The sequence below is a fragment of the Otolemur garnettii genome, unplaced genomic scaffold, assembly GCF_000181295.1.
Source record: "Otolemur garnettii isolate 467f Iridium unplaced genomic scaffold, OtoGar3 scaffold00007, whole genome shotgun sequence".
Classification (NCBI taxonomy): Eukaryota; Metazoa; Chordata; class Mammalia; order Primates; family Galagidae; genus Otolemur; species Otolemur garnettii.
In genome coordinates, this window is record NW_003852402.1 from 4872758 (window position 1) to 4898091 (window position 25334).

General features: G+C 50.8%; 1 protein-coding gene across 1 annotated transcript in view; it reads right to left on the reverse strand.

Moving 5' to 3' along the window:
* The window catches only part of PARVB (parvin beta), a 96360-nt gene extending 71714 nt beyond the window's left edge, over positions 1-24646 (reverse strand). Inside the window, exon 1 of the mRNA XM_003783121.3 lies at positions 24477-24646. Coding sequence (XP_003783169.1) covers positions 24477-24591 — 115 coding nt within the window. The 5' untranslated portion in view covers positions 24592-24646. The remainder of the gene's footprint in view (positions 1-24476) is intronic.
* Between the last annotated feature and the right edge of the window lie 688 nt (positions 24647-25334).

Here is a 25334-nt window from a genome sequence, read left to right on the forward strand (position 1 = left end):
CAATTTACAGCCTGTCAGTCAGGAGCACAGGCCACAACTGGGGCTACGACTGGCATCAGAGGTGGACGGGCAGTCCTGTGGGGCTGGGCCCTACACCCGTGGGTGCTGATGCTCTCCAGGTGGACAGCGTCAGACTCAATCGGATTACAGGACACCTGCTGGGGTCTGCATGTTGTGCGGGGAGAGGGCCCCACTTAACTGGTATCAGAAGTAGGGTATGGGGTGGTATGTGGGGAAAACTGTTTGTTTGCTCCTCCTGCCATGCTCGACAAATAATTACCTCAGTAGTCAATCCCCATCATTTGGGGATTCTGTGTTTTTGGACTTGCGCACTTGCTGAAATTCTGGGGGGGGACATAGAGTCTCACTCTGTTGCCCAGGCTGGAGTGCCGTGGTATCAGCCCAGCTCATAGCAACTTCAGACCCCTGGGCTTAAGCAAACCTCCTGCCTCAGCTTCCCGAGTAGCTGGGAACACAGATGCCTGCCACAATGCCCAGCTGGTTTTTCTATTTTTTATAGAAACAGAGTCTCACTCATGCTCAGGCTGATCTTGAACTCCTGAGCTCAAGCAATCCTCCCGCCTCAGCCTCCCAGAGTGCTGGGATTACAGGCATGAGCCACTGTGCCTGGCTATTACCAAAATTGTTAACCCCCAAATCAGTACTCTCCTGGCCCTGATGAGGTCAGTTACTAATGCATTACACGGGCAAAACACTGGGGTTTCCTGAAGTGCGTGTCCCATCGGAGCCCACACAGCACACTCTGCCTTCTGTCCTACGAGCTTTCGTATCATAAACAGGTATTCCTTTCACGGTTTACTTAATGCCATATTCACATTTTTGTGCTTTTTCTTGGTGACTTTGCTATTTAAAACAGGCCCCCAGAGTAGTACTCCCAGCATCCCCAAGTCCAAGGAGGCTGTGATGTGCATTACAGACAAGTACATGGGAGAGAAGCTCCGTCCAGGCGTGAAGCGCTGCTGGCCATGGACGTGATGTTAATGAATAAACAGCACGTGTTAAAGAAGGTGTCTTCAGACAGAAGCATATAAAAAGCAAAGTTATACACTGGTCGGTGCTAAAACAGGACCAGAGGCTCACAGGAACCTAGCCCTGCGCTCCACCAGGCGTGGACCGGTGTTGGTGGTGACTCCACAGCACACGGCCACTGCAAAGGGCGAGAACTGGCTCCATTCTGAAGAAGAAACGGACTAAACCATAGCACCCCACTCCAGCCAGCTCGTTAGACCTCATCCCATCCTCCCCACTTCTCTTCTTGAGTGACATGTAAGACAACTCCCTGGCCTGCACCCACCCTTCCTCTAGAAATTAATGCCTAACACAGCTGTGATACCAGAAGACGCCTACCCAGGTAAGCCCCACCGGGACTTTCTCGCACTAACCTCTGACTTCCTCACGACCAGACCAAAATGCCAAGATTTTTGGAATCCCGAAGCTCCCAGCTCCCACCATGCTCCTCACCATCAATTTCTTCTGGCTCAGCCTAGGTTTTTCCTGTGCAAACATTTAAAAATTTCCCATAGGCCAAGTGCAACGGCTCAAGCCTGTAATCCTAACACTCTGGGAGGCCAAGGCAGGAGGATCCCTTGAGCTCAGGAGTTCAAGACCAGCCTAAGCAAGAGTGAGACCCCCATCTCTACTAAAAACAGAAAAACTAGCTCAGTATTATGGCGGGTGACTGTAGCCCCAGCTACTCTGGAGGCTGAGGCTAGAGGACCACTCAAGCCCAGGAGTTTGTGGTTGCTGTGAGCTATGATGCCATGACACTCTACCCAGGGCAACAGAGTGAGACTCTATCTCAATAAATAAATAAATTAATTAATAATAAAAGTTTCTTATTGAGAGGTTTCCATTGCCACAGGATTTAAAAATGCCCGCCATTACAGCCACAAAGTTCTAATTCAAGAAGTCACCTTACATTTCTGAGTGTCCTTTCCACCTGCCCAGGACACATCAAGAACATTTCTGCTGAGAACAAGCAGCAACAGTGTGGCACAGAGGGACCCACAGCCTGTGTATATCACGTCTACCCCCCACTGTGCTGAACAAACACACCCCAAGGAGAACCAGGAGCTCTGCTTAAACCATACAACAATGGCCTCTGCATCTATGTAGTGATACACCTTCTGGACCCATCCAACCAGCTAAGTGAGACTTTATAAAGGAAAAGGTGGACGACCTCTGCTTTTTTAAGCTGAGACAATCAGCACCGAGTATATGATACTCCGAATTACACCAACACCCACATGGCAATAGGCATCTTCTCCCCTGAGAACAGGACACCACACCAGCCCACTCAGCTTCCCAGGGCTGACAGCGAACAGCACTGATTTTAAACGAGTATATGTCACAAAAATTGCTGTTTACCTTAAGGCTGAGAAGCTATGTAGGATGAAACGGTGCCGGCAGAAGAAAACCTCCAGGGGCTTAACCCGGTGTAAGCTGTGGGCACCGTCCAGACGCAGCCTCGTGGTCTTTTATTAATCAAAAGAGAACAAATCCTCCACCCTACTCCCTCTGAAGCCAAGCACAGTCTTTGAAATGAACCCTTGGGTGTGCAAAACCAGGATAAAACAGCATCAGCTGAGCTCCGACTGTGCAGCCCAGCACCTCCTCCTCTGTGAGGCACTAACAGGAGTGGTGATAATGACCAGCGGGTTGTAGGCACCTACCAAGCACCAGCTACTGGGGGTTGAATGGTGTCCACCCTCCAATTCACGCCCACCTGGAACCTGAGAATGTGCCCTCTTCAGAAATAGGCTCTTTGCCCGTGTAACCAAGGCAAGATGAGGGCACACTGGTCTCCTTATTGGAAGAAGAAATGTGGACACAGACGCTACAGAGGGAAGAAGGCCACAGGCAGACACAGAGACACACGTGCAGGGGTGTCATTTACACCTGAACACAGAGACTGAGGCTAGAGTGATGCTGCCACAAACCAGGACATGCCGAGCACCGACAGTGTCACCAGAGGCCGGGAGAGGCAGGAAGGATCCTCCCTGGAACCTTCAGAGGGAGCCTGGCCCTGCCGACACCGTGACTTCCGACCTTGGGCGTCCAGAACTTTGAGAGAATAAATTTCTACTCTTTACGCCAGCCAGTCTGGGGACCTTGTCACTGCAGCACTGGGAACCAGGAACAGATCACGTATTATCTCACTTATTAATTCCAAGGCCCCAGTTAGGCAGGTGTTTTCATCTTCACCGGACAGGGAGGAGACTGAGGCTCGGGGAGGTCACGTCCCTCTCCCCAGGTGGGTGGCCAAGTAGGAAGATGATGCCAGCTCTGGCAGCCATCAGCCTCACTGCCTCACCAAGAGCCCAGGCTTCCAGCAAAGCCCTGACCACACAGGGAGGCTCCCGTCCCCCCATCACCCTGCCCCCATCACCTTATCCCATCCCCCGCCTCCCATCATCCTATCCCATCCAATCTCTGAACAGCAAGCACAACCCCACAGTGGCTTCCCAGGACCTGATTTGTGGGATCAGGGTTCCAACCCCCTCCAGCCTCTCGCTCCTCTCCCTCACCAAGCAGGGGCCTGATGCTGGGCAGACACTTCTCCCAGCCCATCAGGTGCCCAGGGTAGAGACACGGGGTCCCTGCTATACCTCTGACAATATAAACTATGAACTAAAAGTGGGCTGCTCCCTTGAATCCCCCAGTCTCCTGAGGTTGGCTAGGGCAACACCTGACACACACTCAGCCCACAGCACTGACAAATTCCAGCTTCAGAGCCTGAAGGCCACAGAATAATCCTCAGCAAGGTCACAAATGCCCCCTTGGACACCTCCCAGGACACAGCATCCCAGTTCTGCTCCAGCTCTGCTCGGGCCTCGCTCTTGGGTGAAATCCAGCATGAGCCTCCTCCCCTGACTTGGATTTTTTACAAAGCACAGAGTTTATTTTTAGAAGCCATTATTGCCCTACAGTCACTTTGTTAGTTTTAGAACCAAATAATCCCATTATATACGACTTGATTGGCTCATAAAATTATCATTCACTCTAACAAATATTTATTGAGCCTGTCACCATGTGCTGTATCCTGCTTGGTACATTAAATTTTTAAAAAATAATTTACTTAGCTAATGATCACAAGTCCCCTAATTTAATTTACTCTAAAATGTGTTTAATTTTCCCATAAATGGAACTACAAGCTTCTAAACTGAGCATTTTTGCCAAGTTGAGACAAGCAGCTGGAAAAAACAAATGAGAAGAGAAAACTGTCAGCCCCTCTGATGATGACGTGGCCCCAGTTCTCAGGCCAGGAGCGCCACGGGCCTGCCCCACAGCCCCAGGCAGGTGCCATTCTCACCAGCTGACAGCTACCCCAGTACCTGACAGGGGAAACTGAGGCACAGAGAGGCAGAGTTCTGTGACCAAGTGGGTTCCACAGAGAGGAAAAGATTCAGGGAGAATTGAAACCCGAGCAATCCTGCGTCCACGTCTGTGTCCTTCTCCACTTGCTCTCCAGCCTCTGAGTCAAAACCCAGCAAGAGGAAACCCACAGGGAACCCAGGCTCAGAGCCACCTTTCCCATGTCACAGAGGGACAGCGTCCGCTCCTTTCAGGAGCACAAACTGCACAGCTTCAAACAAGACATTTATTCCCTCCCAGTTCTGCAGGTCTGAAGTCACGGTGGGACAGGGCTGCACTCCCTCTGAAGGCTCTAGGAGAGGGTCCCATTTCTGGGGGTGGCTGTCACCTCTTGGCATTCCTTGGCTTGTGGCCCCATTAGTTCAATCCCTGTCATCATGTGCCACTCTCCCCTCTGGTCTCTGTCCCTGCATTTTTCCTTCTTCTTATGAGGACACCAGTCGTATGGAGTGAGGGGCCCTCCCTACTCCAGGCCAACCTCAACTTACCAAGACCTCTTAATCACATCTGCAAAGATCCTGTTTCCACACAGGGTCACACTCCCAGGCACTGGGTATCAGGACCTGAATGTACCTGTTAGTGGAATATGATCAACCCCAAACAGAGACCTTCTCTCAGTTTCCCTCCAGGGCTTCCTCTGAGACTGCTGCCCAACCTGCTCCCCTGGTTAATACAAAGTGCTCCTGGCATACACACCGTCCATCAAGGGCAGTGCCGAGCTACCTAAATGCTCCCTCCATCAAGGAGGGACAGGGCAGCTGTCCCTCCCCCTCCCAGCAGTTGCTAAGCTGGATGCCAGCACCACATGCCCACGCCGTACCCGTCACCTGCTAGTCTCTTCTCAGAGACACAGAAGCACATGTCGGAGCTGGGCCGAAAGGGCTTTGCTGGAGGCCAGACAAGTGTCCAGGGCTGGAGTCACAGGCTATATGCAGCTGCAGAACACTCCCCACTGCTAATACCCCAGCACCTACAAACAGACTGAGTGATGCAACAACTCTGGTGGTCGCTCCTCCCACCTAAAGAATTATACAGAATTCACAGCCACAGAGCACAGGTCTCTAATGACATGGCGCCTATCAAAGAGACCTCTTCCTCTAACTGGCAGTGGGATTTTTATGGCTGCTGAGCTAAACGGTCACAGAAGATCTATGCTTCTTCCCCTGTGGCTATCACTCAGCACAGAGGGTGCCGTGAAGCCGGCAACGGCCAGGGACAGTCACAGGCCATCTGGGACTTGATTACATGGATCAGACAACAGGAGCCAGACACCCAGCACCTGAAAGGGGCACTCTTGTGGCCCAGGGGAAACAGATACCCACTTTAGCCCAGCCCTGGCTTTGGTCTTCACGTCTCTACCCGGGTGACAAACACATGAGCCCTTACCTAATACCTCCCTCTCCCCCATGTTAGCACATTTAATTCTTCAAACAATCCTCAGGACAAGGAAGGGAGGTGCTGTCACCATCCTCATTGTTCAAAAACAAAAGGGACTCTGCTGAACTGGAGGTCACTGAGCTAAGAGAGGACAAGTGACCCAAGTTCTGCCTCTGAACAGTATCACTACCCTGCCAGTCTGCAATATCCAGGGCTCAAAGAGTGCAGCACACAGCCGAAAGGGCTGGAGTCTCGGAATTTCTTGTTAAATAACAGCTTAAGGTATGAGGACTAAAAACATACAGGCAGTCCCTGAGTTACAAACTGCCAACGTATGTATAACTCACACTTAGGAACAGAGGCTATTACAGGTAACGGTTAAGTGTGCCTGTTCCAACCTACATATAAATTCAACTTAAGAACAAATATACAGAACCTACCTTGTTCATAACCCAGGGACTGCCTGTTTCTCAATCTATGGTGTAGAATCTCTGACATAGATATGGGTCAGCAAACCACAGCTTGGGGGCCAAATCTGGCCCTTAGCCTGTTTTTATAAATAAAGCTTTATTAAAACACATCCACATCTATTTGTTTACATCTATCCATAGTTGATTGTACACTCTACCAGTAGAATGTTACATAAAGACTTAAACATTTACTCTCTGGCCCTTTGCAGTACAAGTTTGGCAGCTTTTGCCGTAGATAACAACTGAGATGTGGGGAAAGGAATTTGTACTTAAATTCACAGCCTGTATCTGGAAAAGCATAAGTGAATGACAGCAGGACATGGGAGCAGCCCACGAGACACCATGCTCCCCATCAGGAGGTGGGAGAGCAGGCCTGTTAATCTGACCACAGGCAGAACCAAGTCTGGTTGGAGCAACCCTACCCAGACTATGTCACCACAACGGGCAAGTGACACTGAGTTCAGGCACATTCCAGGGCACTGAGTGCCCAACATACAAAACTCAAGTCACAGTTGGTGTAGCGCTTATTCATGAAGGGGGCATCAAGACACCCTCCCCACCAGAGCCACGCAGAGGTGGACGGGCTGAGACCCAGACTGCACTGTCAGTACAATCCACCCACACCATGTTCTGGATGGCTCAGCCCCCAAAGGGCCTGCTCTGGGCAGAGGTCTCCTGCCTTTAACAGGAATGAACTGCCAATCCGAGTTTGATTTCCAGCTAGGATCTCTAGGGTTGCCACAGGCCCTGAGCTCCTTGCAACGTGCTCAGAAATAGTGCTTAAAATTAGATCACTCCAATACCAAGGAAAATAAAAACCAATAAACAGGGCTACAGCAGCGTGGAAATGCTGCCTCAAAGGGGCTCTTACCGCCGGAGGGATCCAATAGACCTCGGGGACACAGCCTGCGCTCAGCTTGTCCTCCACTCATGTCGTCACTAGATGGATATTTTTATGCCCAATAAAAAGAGTGAAGCAACAACCAAATTTAATCAGACAGGACCTAAACCTGGGAAATGGACTTTTGATTCTTGTTATTGCCTGAAATGAAAAAAGGGAATTGGGGGGAGGGCCCCTGGTTTGCTGATCACCTCTCTAGCTCACAGTTAGGATCATTCCTTTTGGCACTGATTCACCCTGACGCCCACAGAAACCTTCATGGTTTCTCCTTCTTCTTGGGGCCTCAGTTTCCTCATCTGTAAAATGGGACTCATTTGGGGGGGGGTGGCACAGTCCACAGAGCGCAGAGCCTGGCCTGCCGCTCTGCTCTCTGGTGGGCGCTAAGCATCCTTCCCTTCACAGGAAAAACAGAGCCAAAGCTCCAGCCTTGGAGGGTTCCTGGTCCCGAAAAAGATGCGTCCACATAGTCATTAGCGTTCTCCACTTAATGAATACCTAGAAGCGGTTAAGTAGAGAAATAAGGGAGTCCAGTGGTTTGCTCAACAAGCTAGGAGTGGTCAGTCCTGAGTGGTCAGTCCTGAGCACTGAGGGCGGTCAGGCCCCAACACCAGCCTGGAGAAGGCTGTGGCCTTGCCTCCCTGCAGGCCTGAGGGGAGTTAGACGGTGCATTCCATGCCACTGCCCTCTGCTCCCCGTGGTGTGTGTACCCCTTGTGTCACCTACAAGAACCCTGTCCTCCACTCCACCTGGGGGCCACCCCCTGCACCCCCTAGTCCTGAGAGGAACAGTCAAGCACAGGTTGTCCTGAGACAGGATGGGACTGGGGTGCCTATGAGACCCAGCCCCCCACATCTGTCATTCTGGGGCTGACTCTGAAGGGGGAGAGTCACCCCACCTGAAGATACTGAGGGATGTGTGCCTAGTCCCCAACTGCCCACACACACAGGTAAAGGGTCACACCAACACCAAATTCCTGGGTCAAGATACCCTGAGGCCAACTCCTTCCCTGCCATTTCTGGGGCTTCATTACAGTGACAGGCTGAACTACCATCCCCCCCCAAAAAAAGATATATTGGAGTATTGGAGTTAAAGCCCCCAGCACCTCAGAATGTGACTTTATCTGGAAACAGGATCTCACAGAGGTGATCAAGTTAAAATGAGGTCATGGGGGGTTAAAATGAGGTCATGGGGGTGGCCCTTCCCAATATGACTGCTGTCCTCATAAAAAGGAGAGATTCTAGCAGGGCGTTGTCGCAGGCACCTGCAGCCCCAACTACTCAGGAAGCTAAGGCAGGAGGATCTCTTGCGCCCAGGAGCTCAAGTTCAGCTTGGGTGACATGAGAGAGAGAGGAAACGTGGTTTGGACTCGACACAGGGAGAACGTGGCCGTGGGACTCGAGTGACACCCCTATGAGCTCGAGACTGCCTGCAGACACCAGGAGCTACGGTATCAGGATGGATCCGCCCTAGAGCCTTCAGAGGGAACGCGGCCCTGACAAAATCTTGATTTGGGACAATCAATTTCTGTTGTTTTAAGCTACATAGTTTTTGGTACTTTGCTATGGCAGCTCTAAGAAACTAAGAAGCCATCACCTGAGCCACAGCCTTGTGCTTAAAATAATAATGACCTTGAGTTTCTGTCACTTACCACCTCAGTAATCCTGAGCAGTGCTGCTGCCCACTCAAAGCTAAGGCATTTCCTCCATGTGGGGCTGAAGATGGAATTTCTTCTGACTCCTACCCCAGTCAATCAATGCAATGCCCAGGCCCTGGTGTTTGTTCTGAATGGGGGAGGGCATTGTTTTTGTTTCTTGGGTTCCTAGCAAGGGAACGATCTTGGGAGTAGCTGCACCCCTGGGGTACAGGGTGCCCTGAATAATCACAGGAGAGGGACACTCATGATGAGAAGCCACCGGAAGGGCCATGCTGTGCTCGAAACAGGGGCCCCTCCCAGCACTGAGGGTCCTCCTCAGATTCCCAGGACTGCCTCCTCTTGTCATGGATGCCCTGGGCCATCTACCCTGCAAACTGTCTTTAACAGTAAACAAACTTGGAAGAAGAGGCCCAGAAAGGAGGACAGGCCAGCCCTGTTGCTGGTCCTTAACCTGACAGGACGATGCCACCCCCATCACCGTGGTCAGGGCCAGAGAGAAGCTGGGGATGCCCGTGCCCAGCCGTGCCCTGCCCCTCAGGCTGCATTAGTGGCCTGGCCTGGCCTTGGGCTCTCAAGTATCTCCCTGTGCTTCCCCAGCACTGTCCCCAGGGAGCTGTGGGGTGGGGGGTGCAGAGGACTCCTCGTGCCCCCCATGCAGATGAGGAAGCTGAGGCAGAAGGTGACAGTGGCCCACTCAGGGTAAGGAGGCCGAGAGAGAGTGGCTCAGGGGCTGGGGGCACAGGCTCAAAGTGTATCCCAGCCCCAGGCCCTGGGCCCCAGGGCACAACGCCTCTCCTCATTGTCCTTGAAGTTGGTTCTGCATTTGTGAAGTGGGGCCACAACAGAGCCACCCCACAGGGCTGCTGTGACAACCAGCAGGTCAGCTCATGAGCCCTGAGGAGGGGACTGGCTCACAGGAAGCCCCAGCAACTGCTAGCAGCAGGAGAGAAGAAGAAACAGCAGCCCAGCCCCCACCCCGTGGGGACAGTTCCAGCCCTTCCCGCAGAACCCGCTTATCCTCTGTACCATCTGGACACCAGGCTGCTCTCTCTCCCCCACTGATAACAGCCCAAGGCGCCACCCAGTCAGCCTCCAGACCCAGCCTCAAGACCCAGTCCCCAGCCCATGCCATGTCCAGCCAGCAGTCACACACCTGCCGGGGAGACCTCGCAGGTTAGGGTTAGAATCTGCAGGCCTTTCCATGGTCAGCACATCACTGTGGCTAATTCTACGGGGGCAAGGAGTGCCCCACATGTCTCTTTGATTCGGGGACATCCAGGGGGCTGGGTAAGGCAGTAACTCATCATGAAGACCAGACTGTGCGGCTCCATCATTGCCAGGGGCCCTGTTCCTTGAACCCAGACCCGAGTCTCTATCAGACATGCCAGGTGGTCACAGGAGAGCTTGCCGTGGGCCCCTCAGGGAGAATGGGCTCTGCAAATACTTGGGTCCCATCAGCCAAGCACAGCCAGATGCTCAAACTCCCACTGGGAGTCAGTGACATCCCACAATGAGGGTGAGGTGTAGGGTCCTCTGGCAAGTGACGGCCAGGCTAGTGACTGGTCTCCCAGCACTGAGGAGGGCCCTGTCATGCGAGAAGGCCCCATTCCAAATTAGCACACTCCTGACTCCCTTCAAGAAAAAGGCTAGAACTGGGCAAGCGGGTGACATGGGGCCCTGCAGTGCAGGAACGCGGCACAGAAAACAGTCCCACTCACGACAGCCTCCAGAGGCCTAAACCTGCCAGGGAGCCGAGAACCTTATACACAGAAAGTCGCAGAGCACTGTGAAGGGAAATTAAAGACTTCATACGGTGGTATCCCTATGTTCACTGACAGGAGGACATAATGTTGTTAGGATGAAACACAACCCAAAGTAATGGTACACTCTTACAGAGATAGAAAAGACCCACGCTGAACTCTGTACAGAATCTCCAGGGATCCCAATAGCCAAAATCCTGAAGAACAAAGGAGAGGAGTGACATTTGCCAATTTCAAAACTTACTACAAAGCCTCAGTACCAGCTTCAGCCTGGAACTGGCATAAGGACAGACGTGCAGACCAGTGGAACTGAGTGGAGAGCCCAAAGGGCAGCCGCACATCAATGGTGAACTGACCTTCAGCAAAGACGCCAAGACCATTCCATGGGCACAAACAGAGACAGCAAGATGGACACAAGAGTCATGGGAGGGGCCGACAGGCCAGAGCAGGAAGCAACATCTAAGGCCGGGCTACGCACTAGGTCCCCAACTCCTAGCCTGGCACCTGCTCTCAGGGGACTTGATAAACACGTGGCACCAATGACCACGTGTCAAGGCCAAGAGATGGATGAATAACCAAGACCCAGCAGCAATACTCTCGGAATGCACCTGGGTTCCTCAACACCCACCAACTCGTTTTTCCTCCCACACCTCTCCTAGAAACACTTAAAACATTTCTTGGCCCCCCTAGTGGGTCAAGGAATCAGTGTACTAGGGCAGCACCTGTGGCTCAGCTGGTAGGGCCCTAGCCCCATATACTGAGGGTGGTGGGTTCAAACCCAGCTCTGGCCAAACTGCAACAAAAAATAGCCAGGCGTTCTGGCGGGCGCCTGTAGTCTCAGCTACTTGGGAGGCTGAGGCAAGAGAATCAATAACCTAGGCCTAGGAGTTGGAGGTTGCTGTGAGCTGTGTGACACCATGGCACTCTACTGAAGGTGATAAAGTGAGACTCTGTCTCTAAAAAAATAAATAAAATAATTTTTAAAAAAAGAAATCAGTGTATTGGGCTGTGCCAGCACATTTCTCAGGGAGATGGAACAGAGCAGTAGAAAGGAGATGTCGGGCAGCGTGCCTGTGGCTCAAAGGAGTAGGCGCCGGCCCCATATGCCAGAGGTGGCGGGTTCAAACCCAGCCCTGGCCAAAAACTGCAAAAAAAAAGGAGATGTCAGTGTGCTTCACTTACAGTAAGATACACACACACACACACACACGCACACAGATATGTATGTATGTTTCTTCTTTCTTTTTTTCTTTCTTTTTTTTTTTTTTTTTTTTTTTGAGACAGAGTCTCACTCAGTTACCCAGGATAGAGTGCCCTGGTATAATCATAGCTCACAGCAACCTCAAACTCCTGAGCTGAAGCAATCCTCCTGCCTCAGCCTCCTGAGTAGCTGGGACTCCACCTCGCCAAAACACCCAGCTAGTTTTTCTATTTTTTTAATAGAAGCAGGGTCTTGCTCTTGCCCTGGCTGGTCTCAAACTCCTGGCAGCAAATGATCCTCCCACCTCAGCCTCCCAGAGATGTAGGATTACAGGGTGAGCCACCATGCAGTAAGATATTAGTTCATGTGAGTTTTATGTATGGATATGGGGGGATAGATAAGTGTATGTTTTAATGGAGATTTTTATGAAAATGTTATTTTATGAAAACAAAAGGTGAATTGAACAGCCACTGTCTCTGTTCAGAGGTTTGGATCAAAGTCTCCTTCCAAAGTATATGAGACCAGGCAGACTGGTGCACACAATTTCTGGGGGTTCCCACCCTCACTTGCCCAGTAAGGATATTATTGCACCTGCCTCAAAATCTCACAGCCTTGATCAGACAAGACAACCTACGTTGGGTGCAAAGCAAGCCTCTGGTCAGTGCCAGCCCTTGATATATAACAGCTGCCACTGCTGCTGGGTCAGTGACTGAGAAGTTCAGAAGGGGAAGGCAGACCCAAGAATCCCACGTCTGCCTGGGATCCCCCCATCCTTACCAGACATTAAGGATGCCACCTTGGAAAATACGCAAGGAAAATAGATTTACTTTTTCATTTGTTTTGGTTTTTTTTCTTTTTTAGAGACGGGGTCTCACTCTAGCTCAGGCTGGTCTCGAACTCCTGAGCTCAAGCAATCCTCCAAACTCAGCCTCCCGAGTGCTAGGATTATAGGCGTGAGCCACCGTGCCGGGCCAGAAAACTGATTTACAATTGGAGAAAGAAATCAGACAAGCTCTGAGCTCCCACTTTCAGCAACATACTATGTTTTTTACCAGCTTCATTGCGGTGGAATTCATATTCCATACAATGTGTCCTTCTGAAATCTACAAATCAATGACTTTTGGTGTACTCAAGAGCTGTGCAACCATCACCACAATCAAAACAGAGACACGGTCATCAAGCTGACGAGAAACGTCACACCCATTAGGGGTCGTTCTCCCTCCCCCAGCCCCTGTAACCACTCATCCACTTTCCTGTCCATCAGTTTGCCCCTTCTGAGTATTTCGCATAAATGGAACACATTATGTGATGAACACAGTGTGACACATTACACAGCATTTGTCCTTTTGCAACTGGATTCCCTGACTTAGCATAATGTTTTCAAGGTCCATCCATGTTGTAGCGTGTACAAATTCTTCATTCTTTTTTGTGGCTGAATAGTATTCCACTATATGGACATACCGCATTTTCTTTGCCCATTCCTCAGGCAGCGGACATCTGGGTATTTCCTCTACATGGTGACCCTGAGCAAGAAACCAGGTGTCAACCTTAACCAAACTTGGTGTCCTCTGTAACAGCACCCGCACTCTGGCTCTGACGGAGCAGTTAAGTGTTTACAAAAAGAATACTCTTTTTTCCCTCAAGAGATCCTTTAAACTAAAAAATCAAGAACCAGCATAAAAGCAGGGCTTTATGAATGGAAAAACTAAATAATAATTATAGAAACATGCCCAAGCAAAAAAATAAATAAAGTAAAAACAATACCCAGCTGCATACAATAAGATTGAAATTCTCTGTGTGCTGCTCCAACAGACTTACAAATCATTAAAATCTCATTATACTAATAATATGTTTTCTAGATAAATGTTAACTAAAACACTCTCTCTCCTAACAAAGTAGAGGCATTCTCGAGAAAGCAGCAGCAGCAGCAGCCCGCTCCCAGGGTGGCGGGCCTCCCCTTCCCTTCTCCGCAAAGGCTCAATTGGACCAGTCAGAACGACAGCCCAGACTTGTCTCTCTCAAGTTTTCTTGAAAGAAAACAACTGTCCAAACGTCTTGATGGTCTCATTGTATGTTCCGACTATGTCCATTAACCACCCCCGCCCAGGTCTTATTAGTCTTGTCTGGCGGGGAACAGCATAGAAATTAAATCACAGAGCATGTCCTGAGGTCTGCCTCTCCCAGGTCTGGCTGCGTTAGCTCTGGTTGTGAGAGTTGTGTGTGGTTTCGCGTCCCAGCACCTTGTTCCTCGTCATTGCCCAGTGGTACTGTCTGTGAAAAGCATCGCTGTCCACACATCCATCCACTTGCTGATGGACACTCGGGTGATTTCCACGTTCTAGCTCTTATCCAAGTATTCTGATAGGTTTCCACTCAAGTAACAATATCCAGGTTGGAACTGCTGGGTCACAGAGAGGATGAGTGCTTACTTTTAAAAGAAACTACCAAACTGACCTCCTAAGTGGCTACACCCCTGTGCATCCCACTGGCTGAAAGGAGAAGCAGCCTTTGGTGGTATCAGCCTCTCAGCTGTTAGCAGGTCTGCAGCTTCTAATCTGCATTTCCCAGATGCACAGAGGCCACCTATCTGTGGCGAAGCGTCCGTTCAAGCCTTTTATTCTATTCTTTCCCTGAGCTGTCTTTTTTTTTTATTGAGTTGTAGGCATTCTTCACGTCTCCTGGACCATTTTTTATCAGACGTGTATTTTGCAAATGTTTTCTCCCACTCAATGATGTGACCAAGCCTGGTTTTAATTACGTCATTTCACTTAATAACTCAACTCCCTAGTGACCCTGAGAGTTAAGTACTCTTTACAGAAGAGGGGCGGAGGCCCAGGATGGGGAAGTATCTCCCTCAAGGTCAGAGTCCCAGACAGAACCCATGCAGTTTGGCCCCAAGATCAGTGGCCTGGCCCCAGTCCCAGACTCTTACTGGGCAAATACATGAAGGTCACTTTAAGTGGCTGAAAAGCATTTCTCATCACTGTCTGCAGTGAAACGGCAAGGCTCACTGCACCGCAGGGGCCCAGGCTAGCAGGAAAACAGGCACCAAGCCAACAGCCCAGGAGGAATGACAGACAGGACAGTGCAAGTGGGGACAAAGGAGCCCCAACCCCACTGGACTTACCACAGTTAAACCAGAAAGTTGCTAGAGGGGAGAGAGCAGCGCGAGTGAGGGCTCTGAGCTAAGGAAGATGGCAGGACCCACAGGACGTGAATGAAGACCCCCCGGGAGAAGCTGAGGGAGAGAAGCGGGTGGGAGCAGGGGCTCAGAGGGTGCTGGGCAGCCAGTGAGACTCTGGACTTGGTCCTGGAGCAGCTCGAGGCTACTGGGCTTCCATCTCCTTTCTATAAATGCCAACCAGCTCACTCAGCACAAAGTGGATCTAATTTGTCTCCTCTGGTGCATCTTCCCAACTCTGGAGCAGGTGCAGCTCCAAGACCAGGACCAGTATCGCTTTACCAGGAGCCAGCTGGGAAGCGCTCTCATGGCTGAATCATTCTCCTAGTTTAGCAGGGTCAGGTTAACTGCCAGACTGCCAGGAATTAAATCTCACTTGCTAGTGGGGTGACCTCTGCCTCACTGAGCCTGTTTGCTCATCTGCAAAATGGAATCAGTATATAATCCGTCCCCCCTCCCCCCTGGTGAGAACAACAATGCATAAAGTGTTTATTTCAGCACAATCCTAGGTCGCCAGAAATGCCCAAAAGTCCTGGCCATACTGTGATTACTGTAGACTCCTTTCTGGTTTATTTATTTATTTATTGGCAGTTTTTTGGCCAAGGTCGGCCTGAACCCACCACCTCCGGCACATGGGGCCGGCGCTCCACTCCTTTGAGCCACAGGCACCACCCTTGGTTTATTTATTTATTTGTTTTTATAATCTTCTTTTAACTCTTTCCCTCACTTATCAGATGGTTTTCTGTTACACTTGTACATATCAAGTAAGGATTGGTTCAGGTCTTACTTTTAAAGACAATATAGTTTACCTCTGAACAACATGGGTTTGAACCATGTAGATCCCTCTACAGCAGCAGTTCTCAACCTGTGGGTCACGACCCCTTTAGGGGTCGAACGACCCTTTCACTGGGGTTGCCTAAGACCATCCTGCATATCAGATATTTACATGACAATTCATAACAGTAGCAAAATTATAGTTATGAAGTAGCAACGAAAATAATTTTATGGTCGGGGGTCACCCCAACATGAGGGTCTGTAATAAACGGTCATGGCATTAGGAAGCTTGAGAACTACTGCTTTAGAAGCAGATTTTTATTCAATAAATATGTTGGATTTTTTTTTTGGAGATTTGTGACAGTTTGGAAAAAAAAATGTAGCCAGAACATATGGTCAAGAAATATAAAAAAAAATTAAGAAAAATTTAGGTGTATCATAAATGTATCAAATAAAATATATGTAGATATGAGTCTATTTTATCAGGCACCACCATAAAATATGCAAATGTGTTAAAGAAAGCAAAAATCTATCAAAACTTACACACACACACACACACACACATAGACTGGACATTTGCAGTTGACGGAAATGTGAAGAGGCATAAAGACGTGGTGTTAAATCATAATTGCATAAAATTAACTGTAGTCCCTGCTGTCCGACTGTAATAAGTTCATTGCCACCTCCTCTTGCTACTGTGTTGAGCTCAAGTGTAACAAGTATCTACTTAACGCACTGACTGCCAGGCGACAAAAAAAATTGTTTTCCCCCTTGGAGCAGTGGTGTTTTTTTAGGTCAAGATAGGTCAACAGACCTGTGAGTTATATATGTTTCACAAGGCCCCAGAATCAAAACGAGCATAAGTTAAATACAACTCACCTGGCAGTTAATGTGTTAAAAAGCCTTGAAGCCCCTCATGTGACACGAATTATCTCTGTGTGACAAGTTCTCTCCAGGAAGTTGCAAATTGCACTGAAGAGTGATCTCTTTCAGATCTCCCATGTTTAGTTCAATACCATAAGCCCTGAATAATACTAGGGGACCCAGACAAAGTGCCACCAGTGACACTGGGAATGCTCCCACAAAGCAATGAAAAGTCATGACATTACAAGAAAACGCCGAAATGCTTGGTGGGTTGAGGGCTGCAGCTGTAGCTGCCACACCTCAGATTCGCCTTGTAAACAGACAATGTAAACACATGCTGTGGACAGACACAGACGCTACTGCACATGAGTCTTCTCTTCCTTTAGGTTTCTTAGTAACATTTTCTTTTCTCTCACTCTATAAGAATACAGTACAGAATACAGATAACAGGCAGAATATGTGCTCATTGATCATCATGTTATTGGTAAGGCTTCCTGTCAACAGTAGGCTATTAATAGTAAAGTTTGAGGGGAGTCAAAAATTAAATTCTAGTTTTTGGCTTCAAGGAGGCCCAAAATATCCCCGTGTTCAAGGGTCAGCCATATGAATTTTCAAAAACAGAAATAAGAGATGGATGAAGACACTTCAAATTAAGCCTTGACAAGATGTTCCTCAAGAGCCAGGCACAGCAGCAGGTACCTGGAGCTACTCAGGAGGCTGGGACAGGAGGATCATTGAGCCTAACTCCTGAGGAGCAACCTAAGAAACTCTCCGAGTCTGCCTCATGCTCTCTGATTCCTCAGCCTGCTGGGGAAGGTGCCTCCTGAGGCTGGTCTCACATCCCAGGCATGCAGCACCCAGAAACCCCTGCTGCTCTGAAAATGCAAACTGCTAGTCTACAGGTCCTGCTTCAAGAAGATATTAGCACTCCTCAATGCAAATAGCTTAAAGGATTCCTGTAACTTTAGTTGGGGACGAGGGTTTGCTTTGTTTCATTTAAACACTTGAAAAAAGATTTTTTAGAGACAGGGTCTCACTACATTGTCCAAACTCATCTTGAACTTTTGGCCTCCAACAATCCTCCCATTCAGCCTTGGAGTAGCTGGGGCTACAAGCATGAATATCTGAGGGTTGGGGGAACTCACCAGCTTAGGCACACAGCCGGCATCTGCCCCAGACTTCCCAACAGTACAAGTGAAGAAATGAGGCCCTGAAGCATTAAAACATGCAGCCTCCAAGGGGGTTTGTTCCCAGGGCAAAGAGGCTTTTAGTCTGAGCATCAGAGTAGGCAGAAATTTACAAGGCTCTGGGGTTTCCCAGAGCTGAGCAAGTTATTCCTCAGATGCTGGAAGACCCAGAAACTGGTGATGCCAGAAACTGCTATTCCCTTTTTCCTTGTAATGAAAGGAAATCTCTCATTTGAGCCCGCATCACTGTGAAGTCTCTCAATGATGCAGAAGCCAGCAGAAACTGCCAGGATCGATGGCATTCTGTCTGCAGTCTTTCACCCCAAGAGCAATTATGGTAGATCCGGAGATTAACACCCCTGGTTCGATCCATGTTACTAATATATTCCAGGGCTCACTCCTCAGCCTCAATGTAAGGTAATAAATAGCAAATATACCTATTAGGAGATAAACCAATTTTTCACCTGAGAGCTAAGAAGTAACATGTGCAGCTAGTGCAGAAAGGTAAAAATAGGTTTTCTTGGCATCTACCTTTTGTGATGGAACCATATATTTCAAAAGAAGAAAATAGTGAGATAAGGTACCTGCCCTTTGCCAACCACAGCAGGGAGGAATCAAGCCGAGCACTTTAAAACCACTCACAGCAGGTGTGGACTCACTTACACCGACTGAACATCCCTTAATTATTCCAATGACTGGACAGGGAGCACGGTGGTAAGTAACTTCAGGACGTGTGATAAATATTAATGCCACGGAGGTGAGACAGGAATTCAATGCAGAACTCATGGGGTTGCCAAGGTGATTGGATTCTCCTGGGAGATTTTTTTTTTTTTTTTTTTTTTTGAGACAGAGCCTCAAGCTGTCCCCCTGGGTAGAGTGCCGTGGCATTACAGCTCACAGCAACCTCCAACTCCTGGGCTCAAGCGAGTCTCCTGCCTCCGCCTCCCAAGTAGCTGAGACCACAGGCGCCCGCCACAACGCCCGGCTATTTGGCTATTTTTTGGTTGCAGCCGTCATTGTTGTTTGGCGGGTCCGGGCTGGGGATCCGAACCCGCCACCTTAGGTGTACGTGGCTGGCGCCTTAGCTGGTTGAGCTATAGGAGCCGAGCCCTCCTGGGAGATTTGTAACCAAATTGCTGGGAGAACCGCTGAAGACCCAGCTGTTCCTCAGAAGAGCCACCCACCCCCCCAACCCCAGGCAAAAAAGCTAGGTATTAATCTCTCTCGTTAGGCCAAGTGTCACCTTTCCCTTTTCCTGAAGCGAAGTTTCTGGGAGATTCTTGCAGGGTGACCAGACAAGAGCCCAGTGCTGTACAGGCAACTGTGTTCCCTGGGACAACAGAATGCATCGGGGCAACACACAGTGAGGAATTTTGGATTTGAGGATTATAAGCAGAATAATAATCAAAGGAAACGTCACTAAGCCACCCACATCCTATCAGCCAGAAAGAGGATTTTCAGTAAGTTCCCCCCCACCCCAAACTACTCAGGAGGGTGAGGCAGGAGGACTGCTTGAACCCAGGAGTTGGAGGTTGCTGTGAGTTATGAAGACACCACCGCACTCTACCTGGGCAACAGAGTGATATCCCGTCTCAAAAAAAAAACAGAAAGAAAGAAAGAAACATCAGTTTCTCCACCTCAGTGCTGCTGCCCAGCTCCGGGGTCCGATGCTGCCTTGCAGTGGGCACTGAAAGCTGCCCACTGGCCTCCCTGGACTCCAACCTGCTGATACCAGGGGCACCCCAGTCTCAGGCACAATCACCAAAAGTGTTTCCAGACACTGCCCATGTCCCCTGGTGGTCAGAAGCACCCTGGCTGAGAATCACTGGTCTAAATTACCATGAAGTGGCTACTGGGCAAGGTTGGTTCCTGCAACCACAAAATGGGGGGACATTCCTACCTTGTAGGCCTAAATTAAATAACACATGTATCTAGGTACTCTCAGCACACCCCAGTGTTTAAGTGTCTTGGTATCTGGGGCAACTCAGCGTCTACACAACTGATGGCCCCTCATAAATGCTGGAAAATCTGAAGGGAACTTGAGGTTAGTGGTTTAGGGTGGTTTAGGGCTGAGATTTCTCCTGGAAGTTATTTATAGTCTATCAAGAAACTTAACACTTTCAACCTTCAGTTAATGTCAAAGTTACCTGGTGATTTCTTTTATTTGTTTATATTTTTTGAGATAGAATCTCACTCTGTCACCCAGGCTAGAGTGCCGTTGCATCATAGCTCACAGCAACCTCATACTCTCGGGCTCAACTGATCCTCCCGCCTCAGCCTCCCAAGTAGCTGACACTACAGGCACCCACCACCACGCCCAGCTAGTTTTTCTATTGTTAGTAGAGACAAGGTGTCTCTTGTGCTCAGGCTGGTCTTGAACTCCTGAGTTAAAGCAATCCACCACGTTGGCCTCCCAGAGTGCTGGGGTTACAGGTGTGAGTCACTGTGCCCAAGCCTAGTGATTTCTTTAGCTCTAGTTCGTGAGGTCTCCTATCTTGCCATTTATCACCATTTCTACATCAAATACTTAAAAGACATCAGGATGAAGAGAAGACAAATCACAGGCTGGAAAAAAATGTTCACAGAACATGTACCGGATACAGAACTTGTATCTAAAATATGCAAAGAACTCTTACAACTCAGCAATAAGAAAACAACAACTTTATTAAAAAATGAGCCAAAGACCCTAAGAGACACCTCAGCCAGGAAGATATACAGGTGGCAAACAAGCACAGGAAAAGATGCTTCACGTCATACAGCATCAGGCAAATGCAAGTTCAAACAGTGAGACACCACCGTACACCCCCCCTATTAGAATGGCCAAAACCCAGAACCCTGCCAACCAAATGCTGGGGAGGACGTGGAGTAACAGGTATGTCCCTCCACAGCTGGCGGGATGTAAAACAGAACAGACATTTATTAGACAGTTTGGGGGTTTCTTCCAAGACTAAGTAGACTCTCGCTGTGCAATCCAGCAGTGGGGCTCCCTAGTATGAGCCCAAATGAACTGAACACTTAGGCCACACAGAAACCTGCACAGCAGCTTTATTCATTGTGGCCAAAACTTGGAAGCAGCCAAGATGCCCTTCCTCACTCGGTTCATCCAAACGACAGACTGTTAGTGTTGAAAAGAAATGAACTATCAAGCCATAAAAATACGTGGAGAAAACAGCACCTCAGTGAGCCCAAGAAGCCAATCTGGGAAGACCACACACTGTATGATTCCACCTATACGACATTCCGGAAGAAACAAAACCATGGAGACAATTTAAAGAAAAAAAAGATCAGTAGTTGTCAGGGATTAGGGGAAGTGAAGGGACACATAGGCCGTGCACAGAGGATTTTTAGGGCAGGGAAACTCCTGTGTATGGTGCTATAATGGCAAATACATACCATTGTATGTTTGTCCAAACCCACAAAATGCACCACAGCAAGCATGACCCCTAATGCAAACTACGGACGGGGAGATAATGACATTTGACTGTAACAAACGGAACACTGACAGACAAGGAAGGTGGGGGCACTGGAAGAAGGGACCGGTGGGAACACTGCACAGCAGTAAACTAAAACTGCTCTAAATACACAGAGTGTACACATATTCTCAATATATACATAGTTTTTAAAGGCGAGCAGGGAACAGGAACTCCCTTAATGTTTTTCTCAGAGAAGAAAGAGGAGCAGAACCTCTGGCTGCTCTGGCTCTGGCGGTCTTGGCTCTCTGGGAAATCCTGACATGGGTCACAGATCAGTGGTACCTGATGTCCAGCATTTGAACACAGTGCAGAGAGGCCTCTCATGGCAAACGAGTGGAGGTGACGCTTTCCAGCCCCTTTCTACCAGGGCCTCCCTGGACCCAGAGCTGGCAGTGCCTCTGAGGATGTTCACAGCGCTGTGCCGGGCCCACCTCCTGGCCCCTGGACCTACAGGGTCCTTCCCCCCAGGGTCCCCATGCGGGACCAGCCTGAAGGTTCTTCCCTCCTGTCCCAGCTCTTTTGGGCCCCAGCAAAGTGGGCCAGCATTCCCAGCACAGGGTTCTCTGATGTCCCCAGACACACTGTGGGAGCCTTGGGGTCTGCAGGGCCCCTCCCTACTCTCCCAATACCCTCACTTAGATGCTTCCCTTTTCTCAGCCTGGCCACCACATGACCCTCCTGGCGGTGCCTCCCCTAAAGATGAGCCTGAATCACGCCTGCCATGAAGTTCACCCACAGACACTTCCTGCAATGGTTCCATCAAACCCCAGCACCCCACATTCCTAACACTGCCTCCTGGAACTGGACAAGACATTTAGCCCAAATGTCCCTCCATGCCTTGTCACACCCAGATGACCTCTGTCAGTCAGGTGAGGTCAAACACCCATCCCCCAGGGCCCTCAACTTAGGAAACTGTCAGAGTCACAGAGTCACGTCCACAGTCCGACTGCACCGTCAACCTTCTAACAGAAGAGGAAATGCAGCCAGCAAGGCAGCGGGCGGGCAGGGCCACGGACAACCAAGCCTCCTGAGGGCCCTCTCCCTGGTCACTCCCTGGCAGGCAGATGAGCACAAGCTCTGATGGCCCAGAGTCAGGGCCAGGAGCTGCTCTCACCGGGGATGGCCAGGAGTACAAGTTGCCAAGGCAACAGACCTGCAGAAATACCAGCGAGTCTGAATTATTCAAGCCCTCATTATCCAGTTTCCCGACTCCTCCACTTCCCAGAAGACCACAGAGAAGCCACTTAGCCCTTCCCAGTCCGGCCCCTCCATCAGTTCCTGTGTCTGGGTCCAATTGGGGTTGGTGGCTTTCTGCTTGTATGGTGTCCCCTAGGGTGCCAGGCACCCCTACCTTGAGAACCAAGGCGAGAGTTCAGCCAACTGAAAGCAGCATCAGCGATACCAGCGAGATGTCGCGCCTCCTGTCTTCACGTCTATTCTGTTCATCACAAGATGCTCTGGGCTACTGGGATTCTTGGTATATTTTAATTAAACAAGAATGGCTCTCAATTTCCCAGGCACACATTAACTTACTTTACTCTGAAACTCAGGACCAGGTCTATTCCAAGAGCATAAATATCACCTGTAAAAAGCAGTTACGAGTCCAGAACATTCCACTTCTCTGCAGTTTTGCAAAAGACTTCTTTCTCTGGTTCCTTCTGGTGTCAGTGCAAACCTCACACACACACCCCCACCTCCTCATCCCCCATACCACCCCCCCAACCCAACCACCCCCACTCTCTCTGACTGCCCTGGGCATTTTCTCCCTAGCACACCCTCCTACCAATTGTCTGTTTATTCATTAGGATGCTGAGTCCCCATTCCACCAAAGCAACAGCCTCCATCCTGCTTGTTGCCAAGATTCCTACCAGAGTTCAAACCCATCGCAGGTGCCTAACAGACTCAGGAATGAATTGGAAGGAGGAGCCTCTGTTACTGTTGTAAAGCTAAAGAGGAACTGAAAAGATTTCTGGTCCAGGGCCCTGATGACAGCAGTAGGGGAAGCCCATCCCAGAGGCAGTGCTGCTGACAGAGAGAAGGGTGACAGCCACTTACCAGGACAAACAGAGTAATGCAAGTCAGGGCGGGTCTCCAGCATAAGGCTTGAGAGAGCAGAGGCTTGGAAATACTCAAGGAGACTCACTGAGGGTGTTAAGGCCCTGCCCTGGGGGATCCGGATGAAGCTGGAGCAGATACGTGTCACTGGGGCACCAGCTGCCCTGGGGGAAATGTCCGGAAGGACTGTCCCTACACTCACACAAATCCATGGGGCAGTGCAAGGGGACACACACTACTTACACACACCCCCTAGAGGAACTTCTGTCACTTTCATCCCAGAGCACACACCTCCATAGGAATGGGGAGGGGTGTACATGCTGGACGCAGGAAGGATACAGTCAGGCTCAGCCATGTAAAGAAAACATGCTGAGTACCCACGACTGGAGGGTTGTCCCAGGGACCTGCCCAAAGCCATCTCCTCAGCTTCAGGCCTCCCCTCTGCCTTTTCACAAGGTCACCTCCATTCTTGGTAAGGTCAGTTCTCCCAGGACCTATCCAGGATCTCACAATAAGGCTCTGCCCCAGAGGAAGAAGCTGCAGCCCAAACAAAGGGAAAATTCAGGAAGCAGCTCACAGGGAGGCCCTGGGAAAGCTGAGGGTTTAAAGACGCCACAGTGTCCCTTGCAACTCTAAAAAACTTAAAAATGCACCAGGACGTAGTTTTTCAGAATTATTTTCATGAGCACATAAGGTTAAAAAAAAAAAAATCTGGGGTGATCTCCACAGGCCTTACTCGCAGGCGTCCCCGGCCTGTGGCCACCCGTCCCGCGCCCCTTTCCGTCCTCCTCCCCCGACCTTGCGTGTCCTGCGGGACACTGGCGCCCCTCCCGGAGGCCCCGCACACATGGACCGAGCCGGCACGTGCGGCCGGCGGTGGCTGCCTGCCCTCAATAAATGGCGACTGGAGCAGGGTGGGCGCGGGGACCGGACGTTTGCTCCGACCCTGGCCGAGCAGGAGCGGGCCAGGCGGCAGGCAGTTACCAGATGCCGGCACCCCAAAGGGGCCAGACCCGCCGCCCGCGCGGGGCGCCGAGGAGCAGGACGGCCCGGCCCCAAGGTCGCACGCGCAGGCCGGGGAGGGCGCGGGGCTGAGCGCGTGGGTCGCCGCTCACGGGGCGGGGCCGTCCCCGCGTGGGTCCCCTCGGCCGAGGCGCGTGTGCGCGTGCGCGGGGCGCACTCACCCTCCCGGGCTTTCTTCTTCCTCGCCAGCGTGCCGCTCAGCTTGCCCAGGAACGACTCGTCCTTCTTCATCCTGCGGGGCCGCGGAGTGGGCGAGCGCGGCGGCGCAGAGGACATGGGCCGCGCGGGGGGCCGGCGCGGGCGGAGCGCGTGTGGCTGCCGCCCTGGTCGCCGCCGCCACCCGCTCGCCCCGGGGAGTGGCCGACGGCGCCGCCCCGCGCCCGCCCCTGGCCTGCCCCGCGGCCGGGGTGGCCGGACGCCGAGGTCTGCCAGTCCCCAGAGGAGTGTCGTCCGCACCACGCCGCGTAGGGCAGCTAACTCTCAAAGAACGTGGAGTTGAGGAGGAGTGTTCCGCTATTAAGGGTCGGAGGGGGACTGACACCCAGGGCGCACCCTGTGGCCTTTTCCCCAGCACATTAGAGCCAGTGCCGGGCTGTGCTGGCCGTGCTGGCTGTACTGACTGTGCGGGATTCAGTGGGATGCTCGGCGGCCACAGCCACCATCCTGTGTGACCTCAGCGTCCTGGAAGCCCAGGGAAGCACAGAACCGCCTAACATGGAGTTTCAGCTGTGGCGCCTCCGCCCGGACCCAGACCTGAGGCTGAGGAACTCCTCCGGGGAAAGGACCGTCCCCACCCATGAGAAGCTTGGGTGGTGCTGTGGGACAGGGAACGGCCATACCCGATTTCCTCCAAGGGGCATTCTAGGAGTTGGTAGTGGGGAGCCCCGGGAGACAGCTCAGGACCAACCGTGGTCCCAGGGAAGGGGAGCGGAGGGGAGGCAGGCTTCGCATCCCTGGAAGCCAAAAAGACCAGGCTTGGTCTCCAGCCGTCTGGCAGGGCTTTGAGCTATGCTGTGACC